This window comes from Dasypus novemcinctus, chromosome 16, assembly GCF_030445035.2.
Source record: "Dasypus novemcinctus isolate mDasNov1 chromosome 16, mDasNov1.1.hap2, whole genome shotgun sequence".
Classification (NCBI taxonomy): domain Eukaryota; kingdom Metazoa; phylum Chordata; class Mammalia; order Cingulata; family Dasypodidae; genus Dasypus; species Dasypus novemcinctus.
This window is the reverse complement of record NC_080688.1, coordinates 74,307,158-74,325,139: the sequence shown is the minus strand read 5'-3', so window position 1 is coordinate 74,325,139 and position 17,982 is coordinate 74,307,158. Positions and strand designations below refer to the sequence as shown.

Sequence of the window (17,982 nt, the reverse complement as noted above, 5' to 3'; positions counted from 1 at the left end):
AAGCGGACTAAAGAAGACACAGCAAATAGACACAGAGAACAGACAACCGGGATCGGGGTGGGGAGGGGAGAAAAATAAATAAATAAATAAATCCTTTGGAAAAAAAAATATGTATATACTGGGCATACTCCAAACAGGGTGTGGAGTACGTCTAGGATAACAGAAGATTGCTGCTGCCTTTTAGTGGGGACTCTTCTTTGGAATAACTTGGAAATAACAATGGCCACTTTAGGTACCTGCCAGGAGTTAGCCACACTGCACAGCTTGAGGGCATGGTACCCACAAGGCTGGTGCAAGTTCAGGGGTCCCCAAGGCCATCCCCACTTCTGACCGTCATTACAAATTTGAGTGTTCCCACGGCCACCCTCGGGTTTGAGAACTCACTAGAACTACTTGCAAAACTCAGGAAAGCGCTCTACTTACAAGTACAATCTATTCTAGCAAAAGTATACCAATCAGAACTAGCCAAAGGAAAAGATGCAGAAGCAAGGTTTGGGAGGGAGGATCCCAAATGCAAAGCTCTGTCATCCTCAGCGATGTATTATTACCCTCTCGGTACATCAATGTGTAGATAATACTCAAAAAGCATTGCCAGCCAGGTATGCTTCCCTGAATGAACTTCAGCGTCAAGTGCTTTCATTGGGGTTCCATTATTTAAGCATGGTTGATTGACTCATTGCCCATACAGTTGAACTCAATCTCCTGCCCTCCTTCTAGCCCTAGAGGTCAGGCTGATGTCACTCAAAGTTTGTGACTCAAAGTTCCAACGCTCCAGTCACATGGTTTGTCTTTCCAGTGTGGCTAGTCCCCCTCCCGAGTCATCTCCTTAGAATAAACTACCTAGGGACCCACATGACACTTCCTTAGCTTGAACTATCAGGTGTGATCTGAGGAGCCTGCCATGAATAACAAAGACACTCCAATCATTTGGGAAATTCCAGAGGCTTAGAGGTTACCTCCAAAGAACTGGGGACAAAGCCCAGACCTCATTCAGGGGAGGCCAAATTCTTTATTTTGCAGTACCATCCCGTAGAATTATTATTATTTGTGATTAGTGGTATGTGTATTAGTTATCTACTGCGGTGTAACAAATTACTCCCAAACAACTTAGCAGCTTAAATCAACTCACATTGTATCATAGCTTCTGAGGACCAGGAATCTGAGCAAGACTTAACTGGGCCCTCTGCTTCAGGATCTCTCACAAGCCTGCAATCAAGACTTCAGCCAGGGCTGGGATCTCATCTGAAAGCTGGGATGAGGAAAGATCTGCTTCCAAGATCACATGGTTGTTGGCAACCGAAATGGGTTGTTGGACTGAGGGCCTCTGTTCCTTGATGACTCTGGGTCAGAGGCCTTGCTCAGTTTCTTGCCATGTGAGCTTCTCCATGAAGGAAGTCTGCTGGCTAAAAGGAAGTCACAATCTTTGTGACCTGATCATGGATTTGGCATTCCATTACCTGCGCCACATTCTATGGGTTAGAAGCAAGGCACTATGCCCAGCCCACACTGAAGGGGAGGGGATTAAACAAGGGGATGCATACCTGGAGGTCGGGCTCACTGGAGACCACCTTATGGTTTCAGAGATGCAATTTATTATATAATGTACAGAGCATATAATAAAAAACATTTTATATAGAAACGTGAAAATATAATACACAAATTTATTAGACGTCTTGCTATCTAATATGTTAAATATTTTACAGCATTACCTTTAACAATAATAAGAATAGAAGAAAGTGAAATGAGGAGAAACACATTTCAGAAATAAACTTGTCTGTGGAAGACTTTAAAAGCCATTAAATAAAGATGCTGACAAATGAGCAGAAATGAATATTGTGGACTTACTTCCTATCTAAGTGTAGGTCACACTGGACTTGGGTCAAGTTATGCAACCAAGATGCCGCTGATTGCAGACTGTTGGGATTTCCCAGCCCCTGGTTTCCTGTTGTTGTGTGTGCAAGGGGATCAAACTCTACAGTGGCAAACTCACCGTTTTGCTTCCTACTTTCCCTTCATTTTAATCCATTTAATCTTGTGATAGCAAGAGTTTGTGCTTTCATTACCTCTGACTTGAGAGTTTTATTAGAAGGCAGAAAAGGAATTCTTTCTTGGCTTCATTCCCCTTTCTCTCTTTCTGTCATTGCCTCCCTCATCCCCAGTGGGAATACAGGATTCATACATTTATTCACTTCACAAATACGTGGTAGCCGAGGTGTTAGGGGTCCAAGTCTGGTGATGCTGCCACTTGCCCTTCCTGTCTTCTGGGGTTGGTGATCAAGTTGGCTGGACAAGCAAGAAGGCCAGAAGGGAGGTGAGGCACCGCTTTATTCAAAGCTGCTACACCCATAAAGTTATGATCTAAGGGATGCCTCTTCATTTCCCCTCTTTGCCTCTTTGGCTCTTTTTAGGCAAGACTGCAGAGAAGTCTACAGTCCACAGTTGCCGGGAGGGAAGAGGCTGGTGGATCTGCTGGTAAGAGGCAGTCCCGGCCCTACGTGTTGGCCACGAGAAAACAGCAAGCCACCCCTGCAAGCCCTGAGTATTAAAGTGGGCTGATCCCGTAACCTGGGGCCAGTAAGACAAGGCCCCGCTTAGTGCCGCTCTGGCCAGTACATTTAGCAGATCTTCCTTTCTTGGGGAGAAACAAGTGAGAGATGGCCATAGGGGGGCAGACTGCTAAGGAGCTCCCTCCCTCTATGGTGGAGACAGCCTCTGAGTTCTTGGCTTGGATGTGCCATTCTTTCAAGAACACTGGAAAGGAGGAACTGGAAGCTTATACTGATATCATATCAGTTATCTGTCAGGCACTGCGCCAGGGAGGGGCTTTTACAACCCTAAGTTATCTAACTGAATCCCCACAGTCTTTGAAAAGGCAATCTGCCCCCATGCCCTTTTTTTACAAATGGAACAGCAAGCTAACAAATGTCAAGCAACCCATGCACAGTTATGAGCTGATGAATAGGAGTGCCAGGGTTGGAACCAGGCCCGTGCTCCCTCCAGTAAGTCACGCGGCGCGCAGGGCCATGGCTATCCACCACTTGATGGCCAGGAGTCATGCCTCGGCAGTGCTGGCCCTGGGGGTGCCCCGAGCACGGGTGATGAGGGCATTAGAGGAAAGACGGCCCCAGACCTGGCTCCGTTGCCTGGCGCCTGCTGCGTCGCCAGGCCACCTTGAACAGCTCCTGATCCTTTGTGTTTGCTCTTTTCTTTTCTCCATAGTGCCCTTGTTGGTTAGGTGCTGACCCCGAGCCATGTTTAAATGCTCTGAAATTGTTGGAAGCATTCAGTCCTTTAAGAATCACATTTGCTGTCACCTCTCTTTTGATAATATCTGAATAAGATTTCCCTGAGGATCCCAATGCTTGGATGAGGATGTGGGTGGATTTGACTTGAATTAAGCCCATTTTCATTCCTAGTCAGGAAGATGGTTTACTTTTTTCTAATATACAGATAACATGCTGATTTGATAAAATCATAATATTCACTGTGACACTGAAATCAAACTAGGTTTCATTTTTAGGAACACACAGTGTACATTTTAAAGAGTGATCTCTTTATATCTCAATTTGAAACCGACACCAAAAAGCTGAATAATAAAATTTAGTTACTGTGGCAGTTCAGCATTGTTTATGAATTCCCAAAATAGATCATGAATTGTGTTTGTAAACTGGTCTTTTCCTCTGGGCGTATTAGATTGTATTAAATTCCGAGGTTTCACTTTTACTTGATTAACTGTGATGTCGGCTCTGTCAGTAGGACATTGAGTCCTCACCGCTGTGGTGAGAAAATCATATGGCAGAGGAGAGGGTTGGAGTTTTTTAATGCTGGAGGCCCTGGGAAGTAAATACACAGAGAAGCAGATACAAGAGGAAAGAGAGAAGGCTCCATTAGACATGGCGGAGTTCCCGGGAAGAGAATGAGCCTGATAGTCTACATCTGATCTTGTGAAGAGACCAGAGTAGCTGAGCCCAGAAAGAAATGAGTCCTGGGGAGAGAGGCAAGCCTTATCCCAACCTATAGCTGAGAATGGAAGGAGCTGGGACCATGGAGCCTTAGGAGGAAGAGGAAGCCTGAACCCTCCCAGAGACCAGCAGCCATCTTGTTCCAGCACGTGGCAACAGACTTTGGTGAGAGAAGTAACTTACGCTTTATAGCCTTGTGACTGTTAGCTTCTACCCCAAATAAATACCCTTTATAAATGCCAACAGATTTCTGGTACTTTGCATCAGCACCCTTTGTTTTTTAATTTATTTTTATTTATTTCTGCCCCTCTCCCCAGTTGTCTGCTCTCTGTGTCCATTCGCTGTGTGTTCTTTCTGTGTCTGCTTGTGTTCTCATTAGGTGGCTCTGGGAACCAACCCCGGGACTTTCCAGAGTGGGAGAGAGGAGATTACACTCTTGCACCACCTCTGCTTTCTGTTCTGCTATGTCTTCTTATTTTCTCTCCTCTGTGTCTCTTGTTGCGTCATGTTGCTGTGCCAGCTCTCCACATTGGCCGGCACACCTGCGCGGGGCGGCTTTCTTGTGCAGGATGGCATTCCCATGTAGGGCAGTACTCCTGAGTGGGGAGAATTCTCTGCATGGGTCAGCACTTTGCATGGACCAGCTCATCGTGTGGGCCAACTTACCCTCACCAGGAGGCCCTGGGCATCAAACCCTGGACCTCCTGTGTGGTAGATGGGAGCCCAGTTGGTTGAGCCACATCGATTTCCCCATCAGCACCCTTTTAGCTAACTCATACAGTAGATCAAAGTTAATTATTGATGTTTGTTAAGTAAAAACAAATGTGTGATTACAAATCATGGTAGGTACTAGAAAGGTAAGAACAGAAGGGTAAGTGACCAGATTGTAAAAGGAGGGGGAGTGCAAATACCTGCTTAAAGCCATCAGTGAATGGTGACATTGAAATTGGGGTCTTAAGAATGAGAAGTAGCAGCCATGCCACAGACTGGGGGAAGGGCATTTCGGGCAGGAGGGACCACATGTGCAAAGGCCCTGAGGCAGGAGAGGCTTTGCTGCTTAAGGCCCTGAAAGCAGGCCCACGGGTCGGAGGAACTGAAGGTGAGATGGAGACTGTAGAAGTGCAGAATGCGGAGAGCCATGGTAGAGTTTCAATTTAATTTGAAGTATGATGGGACACTATAGACAAGTCTAAGGAGAATGACATGACTGGTGGCTGTGTGGAAAATTATGGAAAGGCCAGTTAGAGGTCTCTTAGAATATTTCAAGAGAAAGATGATGGTGGCCTGGACTGGGGTGGTAGCCATGGAGATGGAGCGAAGAGGATGGATTGGCAGTGTGTGTTTAGCACAGAAACGCCTGCACTTGCTGTGTCTGCTGGCTGTCATCGATCGCTAGGTGTCTGTATCCCTCGGTGACCTGGGAGTCTCTAAGTGGCTCTTCTCCCCATGACTAGTGCAGCCTGGTGCAGGTACAGAGGCTTCATGGAGTTGAATAAATGTATCTGTGTCTGCCGTGTGCTGGTGTGCTGGTAAGAGACAATATAAAGTTTCCAAATCCTATTTGTATGTGGTGCCTGCCTTTAAGATTTACGGTTTACATCTGGAAAATTCCCTTAGGGCTTCAAACAAATTTCTTCCTAGTTTTTCTTTGATTGTCCTAAAATGACAGAGCTACACTTTTCTGGTGTGTGTTTGGATTACACACAGACACACACGTGCGCATGCATGCACACACAAGAACTTGTGTTGAGGACATTTCCTTCACAGCTCAGCTTCCAGCAGCCTGCTTGGATCTGGTGTGTGGTGGATGCTTGGGTGGCCAGTTGGTTGGTTATGCAATGCCTTGCTTACTTTGGATCACATACATGTGGGTGATGGAATTGGCTCCTTTTTGTTTGGTTCCTCCCTCAACCTCAAAGGACTGGGTACTGTTTTAACATGATACAAAAGCAGCAAGACACTTGGAAATTTGGGAAGCAATAATAATGAAATGGTTGCTTAGGAAATGTTTCTATATTGGGCTTTTGGACTTTTTGATGTATTGTATGCCCCCATAATGAAGAGATTGGATCCTAATTCTACCACTTGCTAGTTGTAGCTCAGTCTTCTTATCTGTCTGATGGGATAATAATATCTACCCCCTAGGGTTGTTTTCCCTGACTGATAGTTGGTGCTCAATAAATGGTAACCGCTTTCATTTTTGTTTTGAAAGTTTTCTGGTAAAATTTTGGCCTTTAAGAGTTAGGGAGATGGGAAGCAGACTTGGCCCAATGGATAGGGCGTCCACCTACCACATGGGAGGTCCGTGGTTCAAACCCCGGGCCTCCTTGACCCGTGTGGAGCTGGCCCACACGCAGTGCTGATGTGCGCAGGGAGTGCCGTGCCACACAGGGGTGTCCCCGTGTAGGGGAGCCCCACACGCAAGGAGTGCACCCGGGGAGGAGAGCCGCCCAGCGCGAAAGAAAGTGCAGCCTGCCCAAGAATGGCGCCGCACACACAGAGAGCTGACGCAGCAAGATGACACAACAAGAAGAGACACAGATGCCACTGATAAGGATAGAAGCGGTCACAGTCACAGAAGAACACACAGAGAGCAGACAACTGCGTGGGGGTGGGAAGGGGAAAGAAATAAAAAAATTAAATCTTAAAAAAAAAGGAATAGAGATGAAAAGAAAGAGAGAGAGCAAAAGATTTTAAAGCTGAATATGGCTGTGTTTTAATATAGTTACTCTATTATTTTAAAGAGAATAATAGTGTAATATTTTCCTTCCCAACAAGGGGCAGATATATTTTAGAAATGATTTTTGGAGAAGGAAAAACCTAAAGGGATGGCTCTACTTCCTTCCTCCATTTATTATTGTAAATATTTTTCTAATTATAAAATAACGGTTAACATTAATAATGTCTAACAGGGAAGCGGACTTAGCCCAGTGATTAAGGCGTCCATCTACCACATGGGAGGTCCGCAGTTCAAACCCTGGGCCTCCTAGACCCGTGTGGAGCTGGCCCACGTGCAGTGCTGATGAGCACAAGGAGTGCCCTGCCACACAGGGGTGTCCCCCGCGTAGGGGAGCCCCACGCGCAAGGAGTGCGCCCCATAAGAAGAGCTGCCCAGCACGAAAGAAAGTGCAGCCTGCCCAGGAATGGTGCCGCACACACGGAGAGCTGACACCACAAGATGATGCAACAAAAAGAAACACAGATTCCCGGGCCGCTGACAACAACAGAAGCGGACAAAGAAGAAAGACGCAGCAAAAAGACACAGAGAACAGACAACTGGGGCGGGGGTTTGGGGGGGGAAGGGGAGAGAAATAAATAAATAAATAAATCTTTTAAAAACAAATAAATAAATAATGGCTAACATTTACTGAGTTCTTACTGTATGCTATAAACTGAGTAGAGCACTTTACATGCAAATTCTTATTTAAAATAATGCATGTCCGTTGAAATTTTGGAAAAAAATGAACATGTATGTGAATAATTGGGACAATTCTGTGCAAGCTGATTTCTAACTCATCTTTCAACTTAATGTGTTTGGGCTTTTGTAGTGTCATTAAATACTCTTCCAATCATGATCTAAATTACTATGCATTGTCTACTAGTATGAGAATGCCCTGACTTATATTGAAGTAATCATCGGTTTTGGACAGCCAGGTTTCTTCTAAGCTTTACTGTTTACTGGACAAAAGTCCTCATTTAAGTATTTGAAAATTTCTTAGGTCTCCATTTGAGGTTATGAAATTTAATTTAGTTGTCCAAGATCCTAGATTTGGTACAAAACAGACAGACCATTAAATAATTGCTCTCAGGCTCAAATTAAAATATGTAACAAACTTTAACATGAAAGTATAGTGTAGAAGATTTCTACTTGAGAAGCAGTTTTTCTGGCTGCAAAATTTTAAGAATTATTGTGTGTAGCAGTTTGATATTATTGATGAATTCCAAAAGGAAATATTGGATTATGTTTGTAGACTGACCTTTTTCTCTGGGCATATTAGATTATATTAGATTCAGAGGTTTACTTCATTACACAATTTATATATAATAATAATATGTATTTACTTGATTATATAGTTAATACATTGTGCAAGTTTTTGAGCCTCCTGGAGTTTGTATTTCTCCTTCTGTAGAGTGGGAATAACAATAACACTTTCCTCAGAGTGGGGTGAGAAATTATAACAAGCCAAAGTATATAAAGCCTTTAGCACAGGGCTTGGCAATGCAATGACACTAAATAAATGTCAGCTGCTGTTATTAACAAAACCGGGTATCTGGCAGCATGCTGCTTATGTAAATATTACTGTCTGTATGTCTGTCCTCAAGTAACTGGAGGTAATTCTATAAATATTTTCCTAATATAACCATAACTCAACTTGTACTTGTCTTGTGTGTAGAGTTACTTTATACAGTGGTTTACATGCAAACACAAATTCTAGGTCCTGTGCAGGGGTGGTGGTAGTCAGGGAAATAGATAATACTCCCAGGTAGTCATTAGTAAAATTGGAGGGTGTGAAGTTGCATTTAAAATGTATTTCCTCGGGAAATGGACTTTGGCCCAGTGGTTAGGGCGTCCGTCTACCATATGGGAGGGCCGCGGTTCAAACCCCGGGCCTCCTTGACCCGTGTGGAGCTGGCCCATGTGCAGTGCTGATGCACGCAAGGAGTGCCCTGCCACGCAAGGGTGTCCCCCGCATGGGGCAGCCCCATGTGCAAGGAGTGCGCCCATGAAGAAAGCCGCCCAGCGTGAAAAGAAAGAGCAGCCTGCCCAGGAATGGCACCGCCCACACTTCCCGTGCCGCTGACGACAACAGAAGCAGACAAAGAAACAAGACGCAGCAAATGGACACAGAAAAACAGACAACCGGGGGAAGGGGGGAAATTAAATAAATAAAAAAAATCTTAAAAAAAAAAAATAAATAAAATAAAATAAAATGTGTTTCCTCCAGGAGCTGCACCATTTTACTTTCCCACAAACAATGCATGATGATTCCTATTTCTGTGAATCCTTACCACACTTATTATTTTCCATTGTTTAAATAATAGCTATTCTAGTGGGTGTGAAGTGGTATCTTGTGGTTTTGAGTTGCATTTCCCTAATGACTAATGATGTTTAGAATCTTATGATGTAGTTATTGGCTGTTTGTATACCTTCTTTGGAGAAATGTATATTCATGTCTCTGGCCCCCCCTTTTTTTTTTTTACATTTATTTTGTGTGTGTGTGTGTGTGTTTTTGTCTTTATTTTTTTAATGTTACATTCAAAAAATATGAGGTCCCCATATACCCCCACCCCCCTTTCTCCACTCCTCCCCCCATAACAACAACCTCCTCAATCATCATGAGAAATTCATTACATTTGGTGAATATGTTGGTTGTGACCCATTAAATTTAGTTCACTGGGTAAGAACTCAGAATCTGAAACACTGCCTTAAAGTTGATAAGTCCCTCTTTAAAAAAATAGTGGGAGGGGGGTTTATCGATATTATCACCTTAATAGCCTCACCCAAGCATGTAATCAATATGAGTGGTTTTGGTCTTGTTTGCAGGTTAACTTGAACTTTTAGGTCATTATTTAGAAATATTTGCATGTTTGTAAGATCATGTTCTGTCAAAGGTGCATTGTAACAGAGTGTCAGGTTCAGGCTAAAACTGGGCAAGTCTGATGATTCACTTGGGGCTCCTTTCTTTCAAACCAGGTAGTTCCAGTTTGCCTACAGAATGAATACAGAAAGAGACTCAGAAACTACATTCGAGGAGGATTCGCAGCCTAATGATGAAGTGGTTCCCTACAGTGATGATGAAACAGAAGATGAACTTGAAGATCAGGGGCCTGCTGTTGAACCAGAACAGAATCGAGTCAACCGAGAAGCTGAGGAAAACCGTGAGCCATTCCGGAAAGGTAAGCAGGGTGAGGGGTGCCGGTCGCCAGTAAGTAGGTGCAGGGTACTGCACTTCTTGCTGACATTCTCGTGGGTACTAGCACCATGTGTGCAGGGTGATGGGCCCATTTGACAGGTAGGAGGGCATCTCTTTCTCTCAATTTCTCCTGAAAGAGAACATTTGATTGCCTAGACAAATATACAGCATTCTCTGCATGATTGAACTGACAGACTGAATCTGAGATTATATCTTTGGAGAAAACAGAAGGTCTTGGTTAGTATGTGCCTTAGTTGACCACAGAGCTGCCACTACAAAGTACCAGAAATGAGTTGGCTTTTTTTGAGTTATTTTTTTATACAAAAAAATTAGTGATGTGTATCATTCATATATGATCATACATAGACAATAAGTGTATAGTTAAAGTTGTGAATTTACAAAACAAACATACAAATAATACCATTCAGGGGTCCCATATAACAGTCCACCACCAATACTTTGCATTGTTGTGAAACATTTGTGACAAATTATGACAGAACATCATCAAAGTATTACTAACTTCAGCTCATAGCTTACATTTGGTATGTTTCCCCCCACCCTACCCTATTTTTTGTTGTTGTTCATAAACCATACAATTTATTGAAAGTGTACAATCAATGGCATTTGGTATAATCACAGAGTTGTGTATTCACCACTTCAATCAATATTAGAGCATTTTCATTACTCCAAAAGAAAAAAAAACAAAACAGAAAACAAACAATTATCATACCCATATGTTATTGCTACTAATTACAAATCCTATGGTGTGTTTTCACCATTTCTATTCATTTCCAAACATGTCCAAACAATTTTTTACCCATTCTGCAAAGGTTAAACCTCGACTTTCCACTTTCTAACCTCATTCTATTGTTTGGTGACCTCTATTCTAGTTATTAACTTCATGAGTTTGCTCATTATAATGAATTCATAATAGAAAAATCATACAATATTTGTCCTTTCGTGCCTGGCTTGCTTTATTCAACATTATGTCCTTTAGATTTGTCCATGTTGTCATGTGCTTCACAACCTCATTTCTTCTTATAGCTGTATAATACTCCGTCATGTGTGTATACCGCAGTTTGTTTATCTATTCATCAGTTGATGAACACCTGGGTCGTTTCTATCTTTTGGCAATTGTGCTTCCCGGACACAAATATTCATGTCTTTCATGACACCTGGGAAATTTTCAGCCATTATGTCTTCATCTACTCTTTCTGCCCCTTTTCCTTTATCTTCTCCTGCTGGAACTCCCAAACACATCTCTTGGTACACTTTGTGTTATCATCCAACTCCCTGAGCCCCTGCTCAATTTTTCCCATTCTTTTCTCTCTCTGTTATTCTCTTTTCATTTTCCCACTGTTCTGTCCTCTACATTGTTGATTCTTTCTTCCATGATTTCAAATCTGCCGTTGTATGTCTCTATTGTATTTTTAATCTTACTTTCTTATGTGCCTTTCATTCCCCTAAGCTCTTTTCTTTTTTCCCCCTAGATTTATTTTTTATTTATTTCTATCCCCTTTCCCCACCCTGCCAGTTGTCTGCTCTCTGTGTCCATTCACTGTGTGTTCTTCTGTGTCCGCTTGTATTCTTGTCAGTGGTACCCAGAATTTGTGTCTCATTTTGTTGTATCATCTTGCTGCATCAGCTCTCCATGTGTGCTGTGCCATTTCTGGGCAGGTTGCACTTTTTTTGTGCTGGGTGGCTCTCCTTACAGGGCAAACTCCTTATGTGTGGGGCTCCCCTACACGAGGGATGCCCCCGCATGGCATGGCACTCCTTGCATGCATCAGCACTGTGCATGGGCCAGCTCCACACAGGTCAGGAGGCCTTGGGTTTGAACCTTGGACCTCCCATGTGGTAGGCGGACGCCCTATCCATTGGGCCAAATCTGCTTCCCTCTTTTATTTTTCTATCCAAAGTTTCAGATTTTTCTTTGTGCTCACCCAGTGTCTTAATGTCTTTTATTTCTTTAGCCATGTTTTCCTTCAACTCCATGATTTGATTTAGGAGATTTGTATGAACTTCATTGATTAGTTGTTTTAAGTCCTATGTCTTGTCTGGAGCTTTGGTTTTTTTCCCCCTTGCCTGTGTCATATCTTCCTTTTACTTAGTATGGCCTGTAATTTTTTTGCTGATATCTAAGCATCTAATTATGTTGCTGAATTTACTCAGATTGTCAGTTTCTTTCTCTTGCCTAGGAATTTACTGTTAAGTAGTTGTGTGCTACTGCTGTTTTTTGGCTCTTAGTACAGCTTGTTCTAAATATTTAAGATTGCTCCTGTCTAACTGTTCACATCAGGGCTAAGGACCCAGTAATGGGTTTCCAAGGGCCCCTGTAATGGGGTGGGCAATAAAGGCACCTGATTGTGTCTTTCATTTACTATTTTTCCCTTCTTTTGTACACTTTTCTAGTGTGCCAGCAGATGGTGCTCTGTGGCGACCTCGCAGCTCAGACCCCAGGTGGCAGGTGGGAATGCATTCAATGCACCTCTGAGGGCCCGCAGGTGGAGGTGCAGGAGCAATGTCCTCAGGGCTGGCCAGGCCTCACAAACAAACTTTCTCAGAACTATTCTGCCTTGGCTAGCCACTCCCTCCCTGCCTCTGACTTCTCAGCAACGAGCCCAGGGCATTGGAAAGGGTATTTGAGAAGGCAAATTATCTATAGCTTCCTGCTGGTTCTCAGGGGGACCAATGTTTTGTCCAACCCGGCCTGGAAGTGTGTGGCCCCTCCCATGCAGCAGACCACATTCACTGGCCAAAATCTGAATTTGCTGTGCTTGTGTCCCTCCCTCACCCCATTCTTGGGAGAGGATACCTGCAATCCCCTCAGTCCACAGCCACTGCAATTCCAGCCCCTACCGTCCACAGACTGCTGTTTTGCTTCAAGGTGGAGTGATGGGCACTGGCAGCTATTGCTGCAGCTTTCCTCAGAATTTTTCCAGTCAGCCAGAACTCCTTTCCTTAGCCTCTTCTTCTTCTGAGTGGTGTCTCGCTTTCTCTTGGTGTCCCAGAACAGCTCTTTAGATAGTCTTCACCTCTTCTCTAGCTTTTTTTTTCTGGGGAAAAAGTGATCCCTTTGCCTCTCTAATCCTCCATCTTCCTGGAAGTCCCCATGGATTTTTATTTTTTTTTAAAGATTTATTTTTCATTTATTTCTCTCCCCTTTCCCACCCCTGCCCCTATTGTCTGCTCTCTGTGTCCATTCGCTGTGTGTTTTTCTGTGTCCCCTTGTATTCTTGTCAGCAGCACCCGGAATCTGTCTCTTTTTGTTGCGTCATCTTGCTGCATCAGCTCTTCATGTGTGCGGCACCATTCTTGGGCAGGCTGCACTTTTTTTGCACTGGGCGGCTCACCTTACAAGGCGCACTCCTTGCGCATGGGGCTCCCTTATGCAAGGGACGCCCCTGCATGGCACGGTACTCCTTGCGCGCATCAGCACTGTGTGTGGGCCAGCTCACCACACAGGTCAGGAGACCCTGGGTTTGAACCCTGGACCCTCCATATGATAGGCGGATGCTCTATCAGTTGAGCCATGTCCGCTCACTCTGGCACAAATCTTTTATCATGCCCAAATAAATGTATTTTAACAAATCAACCAATCATAGATGCCCTTTTTCTTTCTCACTTCTCTTTGACCACCAGAAGCTGAGGGCAACTTTGCAGAGCTACCTCCATCTCAGATGAATGGGCCTCTCTGGGGAGCCTGACAAGGACTGTACCTTCTGTGTATCCAGGGTGCAGGCATGACTTTCTGTTCACTCTGCTTTGAGCCTTTTAGCATCTTCAGTTTGTTCCTTCTAGTGTTCTCTGCTACTCTGAGAGACCTTGGAATCACCATAACTTTTGTTCCATCATTTGTAAATATAAAGTGTTTTTGGCTCTTTCTCAGGAAGTTTTTCACAGGTCTCTTCTTGCCATGGGTATCCTGTTACACAGCAACCTGTGCGACCTGCCCAGAATCAGGGCAGCTTCAGAGGAGGATCTAGACCAGGGTTGGCAAATATTTTCTGGGCAGATAGTCAATATTTTAGGCTTGTGTGAAGGTGATCGTACACAATGAGTTACTGAGGGTTAATAATAGAATTTTAGGAACCTTTATGATTGTGCTTTCTACCCTGTGGCTTTTCCATTTCATTTCCTACTCATTCTTCCACCATGGCAAAAAAAATATGGCCTTCTCTTTTAGCTCTTCTGCTTCATGAGGGAGCTGTGCCTTTTCTATTTCGACCCCAGGTTAGCTCCAGTTTGCTGTTTAAAAATGTTTCCTCCATGGTCCCTCAAATTCCACTGAAAACCCTGTTTCTCATTCACAGAAATGACGATGTGGTTCTGTTTCTTATTCTCCAGACCCACCTCTCTGCACTCTCAACCACAGTAACCTCTGGTTTTCCCAGAGGTTTTCTATCACTGCCCATCTGCCCTTCCAGGTCTAAAAGCCTCTACTTCCCCATGTCCCTCCCTGCTGCCTGGTTAAGCTGTTTTTCTAATAGTCCTCAACTGTAGAAATGTTGGCAAATTATGAAACCCCAATTATGGAATGACCCTCCCTGCTCTGGGGATGCCGTGCCACTCTGCAGCCCTCTGTCAGGGAGGTTCTCGGAGGGAGGGAGAGTTCTCGTCCATGCTGGCTTCATCCACACCAGTATCTAACCCCGAGGCTGTAGATTCATGTATACCTCCTTCTACATGCCTGTCCTGTAGGTTTCTGGTTGTAAATTTATAACTATCGAGTAGTGAACTTAAGAGCTTTATGCACGAGCTAAATTAAAATGGAGGCGCCATCAATCTGACAGAGAAGGTGGCCTCTGACCTAACAGGTCTTGACTGGTTATGGGTAGAATGAGGATAAAGGTGAAGTAGCTTGACAAGTTAGCAAGAGAGTTCTAGCTGATTGCCCCAATTATGAATAACATGCTTCTTCCTCATTCCTTGCTACACTGTACTTCTAAGATTCATATCATGATCTTGGCATCTCTGGTGGGTTGGCAGAAGAATTGGCTCAGTGGGACTGGGGGTGAACTTTGCTGCTGATGCCAGGCTATCGAATCTGTGGCCTAGGATGGAGGGGGGGACCCAACTCGGGTGCCCGCGGCCATAATGGAGAGTCACTCAGTGGGTGCCACCTCTCGCCTCTTTATTTTTCCAGCTCTGCCTGCACATCCTGACGGTTCAGTTTGCAGGCTGCATTCTCTGTGGATTTCTACCCTCATAATCCAGACATCAAGGGAGCTCCATCTGGATCTTGCCTCTTTATGGTCTGTCTTTTATTCCTAGGGATTTTTGCATGTTCTTATCTCTCACAATCTCTGTCACATGACTTCGACTGTGACTTTCGTTATTATCTGACATCTGCATTTGCCCTCCCCAAGCACACAACGGATCTTGAGCAAGAGCGAAGCCTCTCCTCCTGAGTACACATCTGCCCTGCAGCCAGCCTGTCCCCCCCCACTTTTTCTTTTTCATATTGTCACTTGGACATTTTTCTGATTAAGGTCAGTGTCACCCTGCCTTTTCTTCTTTTTACCATTTCTTGTCTTTCTTGACATTTTATATCGAGGATGATTTTCTTCAAATAATACCATTCTCGTAGCAGAGCCTGAGTCACCACTTGAAGTCCCGCCCGGCTGGAAAACGCCAAGGACCCATGCCCTTTCCTGCACAGCACAGCCTACAAGTCGCCTTCAGTTCTTCAACACCAGCTCAGTGCAGAGAGTTGATTTCTTCTTTCAAAAAAAGAAAATTCAGTAACAAACTGAGCTTTAGTGTTAAACCAGTGTTTTGAGGGGTCTATTATAAGAGCTTTTCAATTAAAGAGTCTTTATTGTGTGCTGGGAGAATCCAGGACATGTGTTAACCTGCAGGTATAATGTGCCATTGGGGAAGAGACAAGCCCACGGATTTCACAGAAGTAACTTGACCCTTAGTTTACCTTGAGAAAGGCTTGACAAAAAAGAGTTTTCCCTGCCATTCCATGGGATGTATTCCATGCTACAGGATGCATGCTCCTGTTTCCTGAGGGACATGCTAGCTCAGTATTTCCCAGAGTGTGTTCTGCAAGATATTCCAGGTGGAAAAGATTCTGTGATCCCTTGAGACCACAGAAGTCAGAATTCTATTTTGATCTCTTGGAGCCTAGAGCTGCCCATTAGCATAAAAGGATCCAAGAAGATTTTACCTTGAAGAAACTAGTTTAACCTTGTGTAGGCAGAGGTTCCTAAAATTCTTTGAGCATGAAGTGTTATTTTTAAAAACTTATCCCATGATCCTGGTATCTATAGGACAATTCCTGGAGTAACACTGTGCCAGCCAGAAACCAGCGTAGAGATGAAGTCCTTGGGAAGAAATAAATGCACTGGGAAATTTCTCTTGATTTGTCCAAATTGCCTCTATCTGCTGATGCTTGGGATGGAATGAGAAAATGGGTGCCTGCCTCCTCTACAAGACTGCTTTATCTATTAAGTCTCCAATATTCCAGCTCTGGCTCTGCTAAAAATGCACTCACAACTTTCCTACCCTACCACAAATTCTTACATGAATCCTACCTTCTTGCTTAGGCTGGTGTCCAAGTGTTTGGAAAGCCACATCTCTACACTTGCAGCCCCCCTTCCACTGGCGCTCCCCTCTGGCATGGCGTGGTCTGGGCCACCCCACAGATAATGCTCTCTTATTACTAAGCCCAGTGGGATTTTTGTCAGCCATCCTCCATGCTGGCCTCCTCGGCAGGTGACCCTCTCTTGTGCTGACACTCCTCTGCTGGCCCCCCTTCCTCCTCTGCCCTTTAAAGGTAGGTCCCCTCATCTGCTGTGTCCTTCTCTCTACCATTGTGTCTTTGTCCAGCTTTCCCTCTTCAGTCTGTGAGTTTACGTCTCACCTCTCTGGGTGTGATGGAGAGGCACCGTGTGTGGTGGGGCCAAGTCTTGCTCCCCACTTTTAAACCATGGAAGCTTGAGGAAGTTTATCTCTCTGGGCCTCAATTTCCCCATCTGTGAAATGAGGATACTATAAGCACCTACTTCATGGGGTGGTTGTGAAGATTAAATCAGGAAATAAACATCAGGAACTTAGAATAGTTGCAGGTATGCAGTAAGGACTCAGTAAATACCAGTTGTTATTTATCACCTCTGGCCCTGTCATCTTGATGGCCCCCTGGCCCACATTTCCAGTACCCTGCTAATGTCTTTCACATCAAACCCAAAGTGTCTAAACCTCACGCCATCATCTGCTCTCCTTCTTCTTATAATACCTTCTTTTGACCCCTTTACTTTCCTTTGGGATATTTGGAATCTTCTAGTCCCTTAGGCTGAAGTCTCAGGGTCATTCTTTCTCACAGGTCCTTCCCTCCTCAGTAGCATCTAAGTACAATGAAAAAAGGGGTAGATGACTAGATGGCTGGATGGGTGGATAGCAATGACTTTTCCCAGCCGTTCGCTCACATCTTGAGGACATTTTTGGGAACTTGGTTTCATCCATGCCTCCATCCGGCTTGCCCTTTGACACAGTGCACTGCCTCCTCTTGGTCTGCAGCCCTGTGGACCCCCGTGCACTAGTGCCACCCCCATGCCTTCTACGCCCCAGCAGCTCTCAGACAAAACTTAAGACTGCATCGTTGGTGGTTTGGCCACCTCCATGAGGTCAGAGCATGAGTGTCTCCAAGTTCAGCAGGCAGAAGCTCCATTTATGGGAAAGTCCTCCCGTGCTCACATAAAACAACAAGGGCAAAGCTAAAGTTTACCAAAAAAGAAGCCTCGCTCATGCGGTGCTTTGGGTTTCTGATGGGTTGTCTCGTGGTTCTGCTCTTTGTGCTGTGACAAAGGAGTCCGCCCTGGGCTGACTGCTAAAGGACCAGGAAGAGTAACAAGAGAGGAGAGAAGCAGGAGGGTCCAGGTAGAGAACCGCACAGAGGCTCAGTGGCAGGAGAGAAGAGTCGTGCTCGTGGCAGCTGGAGGAACTGACAGTAAGCCCAGGGGAACGAGATATTAGAAGGAGGATCAGCTCAACTCTGTTCACCTCCTTTTCAGCACCAACCACAGTGTCATTTAAAAAGAGAGTAACTCATATATGGTCCCTCTTCCAGCTAACCTTTAAGTGCACAGGCCCTGGGGGCC

The 17,982-nt window shown here is 44.6% G+C and overlaps 1 protein-coding gene across 2 annotated transcripts in view; it reads left to right on the top strand.

Moving 5' to 3' along the window:
• Positions 1-17,982, top strand: part of ATP8B1 (ATPase phospholipid transporting 8B1) — a 142,390-nt gene that overhangs the window by 57,452 nt on the left and 66,956 nt on the right. For both annotated transcript variants that reach the window (XM_004447203.5, XM_023587673.3), the window contains exon 2: positions 9,658-9,860. In XM_004447203.5, the coding sequence (XP_004447260.2) occupies positions 9,680-9,860 (181 nt within the window). In that variant the 5' untranslated portion in view covers positions 9,658-9,679. The remainder of the gene's footprint in view (positions 1-9,657; positions 9,861-17,982) is intronic.